The 9639-nt window shown below is 32.7% G+C and overlaps 2 protein-coding genes across 2 annotated transcripts; both read left to right on the top strand.

Moving 5' to 3' along the window:
* The first annotated feature begins 1216 nt into the window (after window positions 1-1216).
* LOC111889568 (nuclear intron maturase 3, mitochondrial) lies at window positions 1217-4356 on the top strand. Its single transcript, XM_023885714.3, has 2 exons — window positions 1217-1633; window positions 1919-4356. Exon 2 carries the CDS (start codon window positions 1968-1970, stop codon window positions 4236-4238), a length of 2271 nt encoding a protein of 756 aa, XP_023741482.1. The 5' UTR covers window positions 1217-1633; window positions 1919-1967; the 3' UTR covers window positions 4239-4356.
* A 2217-nt stretch (window positions 4357-6573) lies between these two features.
* Window positions 6574-9415, top strand: LOC111889570 (probable methyltransferase PMT6). Its single transcript, XM_023885716.3, has 5 exons — window positions 6574-6906; window positions 7159-7863; window positions 8059-8692; window positions 8819-8957; window positions 9025-9415. The coding sequence occupies exons 1-5, from the start codon at window positions 6741-6743 to the stop codon at window positions 9181-9183; spliced, it is 1803 nt and encodes a 600-aa protein (XP_023741484.1). The 5' UTR covers window positions 6574-6740; the 3' UTR covers window positions 9184-9415.
* Window positions 9416-9639: the final 224 nt, after the last annotated feature.

Here is a 9639-nt window from a genome sequence, read left to right as displayed (position 1 = left end):
TTGAAACATACTAATAAGGCCCATATGAAATAAATAATAAAGCCACAGCCCCTCCTATCTATTTAATTGTCTATATTTAACTACATAGACAATATATATTATTTTTCTGTAAATCTCAATCCTCGTTATTTAATTTGGAGACATATTGTTGTTCCTCCACTCAAAACCTTCAAGTCAAGGTAATTCATAAACTGATTACATATTCTAAATATTTTGTAATTTACAATTAATAATATTATTAATCATAATCGATTTCTTATAAATGTAAAGTAACCATAACAAAAAAAAATATTTTTTTTTTCAAACAAAGTGGTATTCTTTGCCTACGATTGCGTCTAGTTAGTGCTAATATTTAAAAAAATATGCATAATAAAGGTTCATAACCTAAAAAGAAATAGTAGTATCCAAGAGATCGTATTTTAATTGTAAATTTATATATATTAGTTTATAACCCGTGGGAACTACGGTTACAAAATTAAAATTTGTTATATAAATCATAAAATTAAGTTGTTAAAATAAACATATATTATTAAAAAACAAGGAATTATAAAAGAAGAATATAAACATAATAAGTGTAACCAAATTTGATAAATATCCTTTAATCGGTGGGTAATATTAACATATTTTGATATATTTTATTACCATATAAGAATTTATGGTGGAATCAGATTAACTCTATTCATTTATTAGATAGGGAGATATGTTATACATTTTAATATAAATATATATATATATATATATATATATATATATATATATATATATATATTTATGATTTTAGCCCTTTATTTTAAAATCCTGACTCAGACCGAGTACCATTACAAACCACACAAGATAAAATGAATTTTCAAACTCTAAAAGGTAATCTATCCAACAACAACAACCCTGATATAAAAACATTCATCTTGATAGGATTTTTCTAAAAAACTAAAAACTTTGAAAATTCTAACCCACGCAAATAACTTTTTAGCTGAAAGACAACATACCACAAAAGTAAATCTTTCCCTAAAATAGAACAGTAAGAGAAATTAAATATTCTCCTACCATTTGTTTCTATTTTTTCTTCCTATCATATCAAATGTTGACAAATGAATTAAATGATTATTAATTTCATTAAATGTCTAATTAAATATTTCTCTTACATAAATTGTCCTTTGAGTAGGTTACTTTCACAATCTTAAAATGGCTATGCTGCTTTTTACTTTGTTTTGTTTTTTGATTTTTCTTTATTTCAACGTAATAATTTTATATGATAATTTAAATATATTATAAAAAGTAGCCCTACATTTTTTCACCATCAACCCCATCCCCGTATATGTTCCAACCTTGTACTTCCAGTGCACTGGCCGGACGCCACACCTCGTCGCCGGAGCAGCCTTCTTCCCTGAACGCCATCTTCTTCAATCGCGGCCATCTTCCTTCAGTAAAAGCCTGTACTTTCTCCCCCTTTATGAACCAATTTGAACAAGTTTTTTCCTCTTGCGATCGAAACACATCATAACAGAGCTGAAGCGAGAAGAGAACTGGAACGTACTTGATAGTTCTTCATCGGTTGCTGGAGTCATTGTTTGATACGTTGCATCTGAAGTTCGCAACATAGACATATCGTCTAAATCCCCCGATATCCTGAATGGTAAGGTTTTGAACCCTTGATTCAATATATACTTCCGCTTTTATTAATTTTGGTAACGTGTGCTTAGATATCTGAAAACTGTTTGATTTTTAAGTTCTACTGTTCCTTTTTACTAAATTGAATACCTAATTTGCAATGTCAAGTGTCAAGTTTGTGGCGTGATGTGTTATTTTAAATGCACAGAAGGTGTTCGATGAAATGCCTGAGATAACTATTGTTGTTTTCGCTGACCTAACCTGTTATCTGCGTCTGGATTATCTCCTAATCATTACATTTGTTTTGAAGGATTTCACGGAGAAAAGGAACGTTTAGCACAAATTGGTCTCGCAGTTCAATGCTTTTATATTTCCGGCGAACCACCGCTTCATTGCGTATATTTCCCTCTCCTTTTCTTTCTCCGGCAAGGTTCCTCTCAGCACTTCAGGCCACTCTCTCTCCACCGGAAAAACCAAACTCCGTCACAACACAACCCCTAACAAAGCCCCAACTCACAACCATAGTCCTCGCTCAATACCACCATGGCAAATTCTCCAACCTTCTCCAAAACATCATCTCTTCACCCTCCGTCCTCCTCACAGCCTGCCACAACCTCATCCATGGCGGCCCAAACTCACATGCACCACCTTCTATCGACTCAATCTCATCTAATTTCTTCTCAATCACGGATCTGTCTGAAGAGATCTGCCAAAACAGATTCGATTTCGACTCATGCATCCTCAAAATGGCAAACAAAGGTGAACCAATTTCTCTCGCTCTTCCTAACTTGAAACTTAAGGTCTTGATTGAATCCATTAGAATGGTTTTAGAAGTTATATATGATGATCGTTTTGCAACTTTTAGCTATGGTGGTCGTGTGGGTATGGGTAGACACACTGCAATTCGTTATCTAAAGAACACTGTGGAAAACCCCTCTTGGTGGTTTACTGTTTCATTCAACAATAAAACGGAATTCAGTATAGAAAACACAAACAAACTATGCTTGATTATAGAAGAAAAAATCAAAGATGAGATGTTCATTGATATAATCAAGAGGTTGATCATATCAAAAGTAATTTCCCTTGATTTGGGTGGATGTTATTTAGGAAAAGGGCTCCCTCAAGAATGTGGGTTGAATTCAATCTTGATTAACATCTACTTGAACCCATTTGATCAAAGATTACAAGAATTACGTCTTCATATCAACAAAAAAAACCCTGAATCTAGATTGATTGAAGAAGATGAAAGTAATCATGTTTTCCATAAACCCTTAAAGATATACGCTGTTAGGTACTTAGATGAAATACTTGTAATCACATCCGGATCAAAGGGCTTAACCATGAATTTAAAGAATCAAGTTGTTCAATTTCTAGACAAGAATTTGTGTTTAGAGATAGATAGGGGTAAAACCGTCATTCACAGTGCGGTGTCTGAAGAAATTACGTTTTTGGGCATGGATCTTCGGGCAGTAACGCCCTCGGTTTTGCATCCTCCAATGTCGGAAAAGGCAATAAGGGCGAAAAAAAAGTACTTAAGACAAAAAGAAGTAAGACTTCAAGAACTTAAAAACAGAAGAGAAACAAATCGGAAAAAACTTGCTATGAAAATCTTTACACATGTCTATAAAAAACTTAAAACAAGCAACGGATTCAAATTCGATTTCAAAATCGAAAAACAAATTCGGGAAATTTTCGACACGTGGGCTTGCGAAACCGTTGATGAGTTTTTAAATTCAATAGAAGAACGCGCACCCGTGTATCGAAATCTCTCGGGTGGAGACTTTTTATCTTTAAAAAGAATCCGAGACCAACTTCCGGAAGAATTAATACAATCTTATGATAATTTTCAAGAAAAAGTTGACAAGTATTTGAACCCGATAAAAGCACGAGAGAAGTTACTAAATATAAAAATGAAACAAGAACAAGAAGAAGAAGAAAAATACACCGAAAGAACAGTCAAAGATTTGACCCAACTTCTTATAAAAGTCGATGCACCCGAAAAATCGATAAAAAAATCCGTAAAATTAGCGGGATTCACGAATGACATGGGTCGCCCGAGACCTATCACTTTACTCACGGTTCTTGAAGATATCGATATCATTAAATGGTACACGGGTATCGGAAAAAGATGGCTAAATTACTATTCGTGTTCTAGAAACTTCAAGTTTGTGAAAACGATTGTGAGTTATCACTTGCGATTTTCGTGTTTATTAACTTTAGCTGAGAAACACGAATCAAGTAAACGAGAAGCTATTCGACATTACACGAAAGATTTGAGGGTTTTTGATGTTGATGGAAGTGAAGAGTTTTGGTTTCCTAGTGAAAGGGAGATTAAGATGATGGGGGATAAGAATCTTGTGGATCCGAAACCCGTGGATGGGGTTTTGAGTATGGTGTTGATAAGATTGGCATTTGATGAGGGTTTGTATCGATGTGGTGCGCATTTTTGTGAGAGATTTGATACGATTGTGTATCGTATTCGGTTGTTGGATCGAGGTTTGAATTTGGATGAGAAGTGTTGGGTTTTTGATAGGATGTGTGTTGTGTTGTGTTCGGATCATGTTAGTGAGATGTATGTTGGTGAACTTACGCTACAAGATGTTGACTATTCGAGCTTGATGTGTATTTGATACCGGATTTCATGGACTTGTATTTGTTCACTTTTTTAATAGTAAAATATCTAAAATGGAAATGGTTGTGATTCGATAAAATTCCATGGAATGAATAAAAGAATCTTGATATTCTTCTTCTTCTGTTATTGAAATGCATATTTAGCAAACTATGGTTGAAATTTTAATTTGATTTTGTTTTTGTAGCATCAAATTTTAATCCATTGTAAAAAGGAATAATATTAAATTGGATCAGCAGTCAGACACTACGGCAAAAGTAGTCACAGTAGCTCCGATAATTCCAAAAACTATTACCTCTAAAAAAAATCATATGATAGCACAAAGTGAGCAAATAGAAAATGGTGAACATGAACAACACTCAAATGAACAGCAGGATAGACCTCATCAGTAGAGTTTATGAATCTTGATGCACAATAAATTGATTGCTAGTGTTAGTGGCGATATCAGCATTTGCTTTTGTGGGGGGTATTATTGACTTAAAACTCTTGGAGGAGGAGTTACGTTTGCTCATGGAAAAAGATTTACAGTTCTTTTTTCAGCCACATGACCACTTGAATTGAGAGGCGTTGAATGTGATGATTGCCAACAGGAAATAGGAGCAATTTATTGTTGTGAGTTGTAGATTTCATTTTCAGATTTTAATTACCGTTTTAGTATGTAATTAATGTTTCTAGTGTTTTTTCTTTATGTTTTTTTTTTTAATTAAAGTTTTAGTTTTATTTATTTATTTTTAATTGGTAAATGTTTTAATTCAATAATAATAATAATAATAATAATAATAATAAATGTGTGGGTTGGATAGATGAGAGGGATGAATATTCAAATATTATGGGTTAGAAGGGATGAAAATAAAAAGATAGAAAGAAGTTTATACAACATGTGTTGCATATGGGTTGGAATGGATGAACACCTTTAAACAACTAAAATATAGATTAAACATAAGAAAAGTCACATACACACCAAACTGAAAAATTACATAAACCCTAACCTTAGTAGAAACAAGATTGATTCTCGATATTTACAAATAATTTTTGCCAAAAAATCGAACCCTCTTTTAAAAATCAACAAACCCTAAACCTAAATTTGTGTTACTACCTCCACCATCGTAAATCTTTGCGGTGTAACCCTTATGTGTTGATTTAATCATGGTAAATCTCCAAATGACAGTTAGAGTTGTTATGACAGAAGTATACAACCAACAAAACCAATATAAATAAAACCAACAAAATTCAAATATATATATATATATATATATATATATATATATATATATATATATATATATATATATATATATAATGTATAAGAATCAATTTACAGAAAACATACTTGTATGATGATTACACAGGAAATATAATCACGAAATTGTACAGATTGAGGTCTGCTTTGTAGTGTCCTAAGACAGAAGTTTCCCTGGTATGGACCTGTCAAGAGGATACAACAATTAATCCAAGAAGTGATCTTGAATCTGACGAAATTTCTATGTTCCCTTCGTCTTCAGGAAGAACGAATTTTTGAAAGAGAATTTTGTGGTGTAAAAATGATTTCTATAACCCCTCACAGATGAATGAAAACATGTATTTATAGGTATTAGTTATGACAGTTAGAAACTGTCAAAACCGAAAATAACTGTTAAAACCTATCATTCAGTAATTACGAATTTAATAAAAACAAATAATAAAAATTAATTTCGTAATTAAAAATTATTTAATTAATCAAGAATACCCCAAATGAGTCCAAACCCAAGGCCCATCTTTTGATCGAAAATATTCTCTTGATATTAGCCCATTTTAAGTCTAATTAGGCTAGTCCAACACCACAACTCAAACCCAATATGAGTAACCGATTACTTGATCCATTTGATTAAATGAATGACAAAACATATAAAGTGGGTGAAAGTTTTTTCTTCCACCAATATAGGATAAGTCCCACATTGTAATTTTTGTAAAGCAAAGTTCCAACAAAAGTTCGCAAACACTATGTATATTGTGAGGATGTTAAATGGGAAGAACATGAATCGGTTAAGGATGATGTAGTCCTGATGTTTGTGTTTGTAGCAGAATTGATTTTTTTTAATTTGTTATTATTTTATATAGATAGAAAGATAAATAAAAATAAAGAATAGAAATATAGTTTTGATTTTTATAAGTATAATGAGTTAATTAGATAAACAAGAATAAAATAATTATAAAAAGCAAAAATAAGAAAAAGATAAAATAAAAGTAAAACGGTTATTTTATTTTGTAATGAAACCACGAGGTAAAGAGTAAAACTGTAAAACCGTAAAAGACAATCTCCCCGAGAAAAATTGTTTAAGTACTGTGTCAGTGGGAGTGACACGAATCTCCATCTCTCCGACATTAATTCCCTTCGTGCTCATTCACTTCCCTTGTTTAGATCGCCCCCTGGATTCAAATCCCTACTCTCATTTTCACTCCACTACACAAATCGCATCCATAAATCATTAAATCTTGTGCCAAAATCCATATACCCCTTCAAGAAATGGGCGGATTCCCTTTATCCCCATCAGCCCTGGATTCGAAATCAGGGAAGCTCATACTGTTGGTTCTTCTAGTAATGACTGCGTCTTTCTATACCGGAACTTTTTTCGGCCGCAATTCTTCAAATTCTCCATCAATAGAATCTCCATCATCTTCAGAAACAATAGGTACTACACTTTTAAGTTCTCAATCAACTATCGTTTTTGCTTAATTTTGAATTGCGTAAGGTTCCGTTTGCAAATTTTAGTTCTTTAGCTGCTTTTGTGGATCTGTTTTTTTTTGGGAATATTACATCAAATCCTACCCATTTACACATAAACGCTTAAAACGTGACTTCACTTTGATTTGTCTTTGTGTAGAATGTAGATCTTAATAATCTACAATATATTTGCATCACTGATCAATCTTTATACTTGCAGATGCTCTTACTTTTAGTAACAAGGTTACTCTCACTCACCGTAAGTCACCCATTATAATTCCAGAATCCGGGATGAACATATGCCCTATAGAATACAATGAGTATATTCCATGTCATGATCCTTCTTATATAAAAGAATTAACACCAAGTTTAGATCTTTCCAAGCGAGAAGATTTGGAAAGACATTGCCCTCCATTAGAACGACGTTTATTTTGCTTAATACCTCCACCACAAGATTACAAGATTCCAGTGAAATGGCCAACAAGTCGAGACTACGTATGGAGAAGCAACGTGAATCATACACGTCTTTCTCAAGTAAAAGGTGGCCAAAATTGGGTGCATGAAAAGGATCAACTATGGTGGTTTCCAGGTGGTGGGACCCATTTTAAACATGGAGCTAGTGAATACATTCAAAGATTAGGAAATATGACAACCAACGAAACAGGTGATCTTCGTGTTAATGGGGTATATCAGGTTCTTGATGTTGGTTGTGGAGTTGCTAGCTTTTCTGCATATCTTCTTCCTTTAAATATACAAACCATGTCATTTGCTCCCAAAGATGGCCATGAAAATCAAATCCAGTTTGCTTTAGAACGTGGGATTGGTGCTATGATTTCTGCTTTAGCTACAAAACAGCTTCCATATCCAAGTCATTCCTTTGAAATGGTTCATTGTTCAAGATGTCGTGTTGATTGGCATGAAAATGGTATGTTTTGTATTGTATCCAAAAAGTTTGTACTTCACATGATTTTGATTGGATAGAATTCATAGTTCATATATAGTGGTAGTTAATATATATATATATATATATATATATATATATATATATATATATATAATATATATATATATATATATATATAGATATTAATTTGTTAAATTATTTTTGTTGTTTGTGTAGATGGAATTCTACTAAAAGAAATAAATCGACTTCTTCGACCAAATGGATATTTTGTGTATTCAGCTCCTCCAGCTTACAGAAAAGACAAAGATTATCCTATTATCTGGGATAAGTTAGTGAAGATAACTTCCGGAATGTGCTGGAAGCTTATTGCTAAGAAAGTTCAAACAGCAATATGGATAAAGGAAGGTGATCAATCATGCCTTCAGCACAATGTAGAGGAGAAAATTATAAATATATGTGATGATTCTGTAGATGATAACAATAAGCCTTCATGGAAAACACCATTGAGGAATTGTGTTTCATTGGGCCCCACTTCAGATCCTCAAAAACTCCCTCCTATACCACAACGTTATTCGGTGTATTCAGAAAGTCTTGATAATTTAGGTTTCACACAAGAGAAGTTTCTTTCAGACACCCTTTATTGGCATGATCAAGTTCGTGAGTATTGGAGGTTGATGAATGTTGATGATACTTCAATTAGAAATGTAATGGACATGAATGCCCTTTATGGTGGATTTGCAGTTGCTTTTAGTACTTGGCCTGTTTGGGTAATGAATGTAGTTCCTTCAACAATGAATAATACTTTATCAGCCGTTTATGAACGTGGTCTTATAGGTGCTTTTCATGATTGGTGAGTTGAAGTTGCAAAAACTTTATCTATCATTCTATCATTCTATGATTCTATCTCTATCTGTATCTTTATCTCTATCTACATGTTTTTTTGAATGATTTATTTGTGATTTTTTGCCACGTGTAGGTGTGAGCCATTTTCATCATATCCAAGAACATATGATTTGTTGCATTCAAGCTATCTCTTTTCTCACTATGGAAACCATCAAGATGGTTGCTTATTGGAAGATGTGATGCTAGAGATGGATCGTTTGATAAGACCTCAGGTATTACTTGAAAAATTCACAAGGTTCATTTCATATGATGTAACAAATTTAAACTTGTTTTCTACAGGGTTTTATTATTATCAGAGATGATGAATCCATTATATCTAGAATAAGAGATATTGCTCCCAAGTTCCTATGGGAAGTTAATTTGCATAAACTCGAAAATCAACAAAAGCAATTAGAATCCGTGTTAATTTGCCAAAAGAAGTTCTGGACAATCATCTAATTTAACATTCACATGTTTGAATTCTCAAATTCAACGATTAGAATTTTCATAAACTTGTTTAAAATTATTGTAGATATTTGTTTATGTCTTCTGTAAATTCTTGATGTTCTTTCTTAACCAAAGGATATAGACACCTGCTAATGTTAGTCATGAGTTTCAGAGGGTTGATAGGGGATTAGGGTTTGACAATGTGCATGAAGTTTTGGAATGGGAAAACTGTTTGATCTGTGTACTAGCGTGTATAATCATTTGGTAGTGATTGGTATCATGGAATCGGGAAAAACTGGAATCATTTATTAGATTGCAGTGAAAGAAACACCATTTGATTTGATTTATCCAACGCAATAAAACTTACCATTAGTTTAAGGAAATATGATTCCTTAATCTAATATATTAATTTTCGTTCTTTGGACTTTAGGATTTTCCTCATCCGATGTAAGATTTTGGGGTCTTAAA

The sequence above is a fragment of the Lactuca sativa genome, chromosome 5 (assembly GCF_002870075.4).
Source record: "Lactuca sativa cultivar Salinas chromosome 5, Lsat_Salinas_v11, whole genome shotgun sequence".
Classification (NCBI taxonomy): Eukaryota; Viridiplantae; Streptophyta; class Magnoliopsida; order Asterales; family Asteraceae; genus Lactuca; species Lactuca sativa.
The sequence above is the reverse complement of the archived record's forward strand: the minus strand, read 5'-3'. Positions and strand labels throughout refer to the sequence as shown.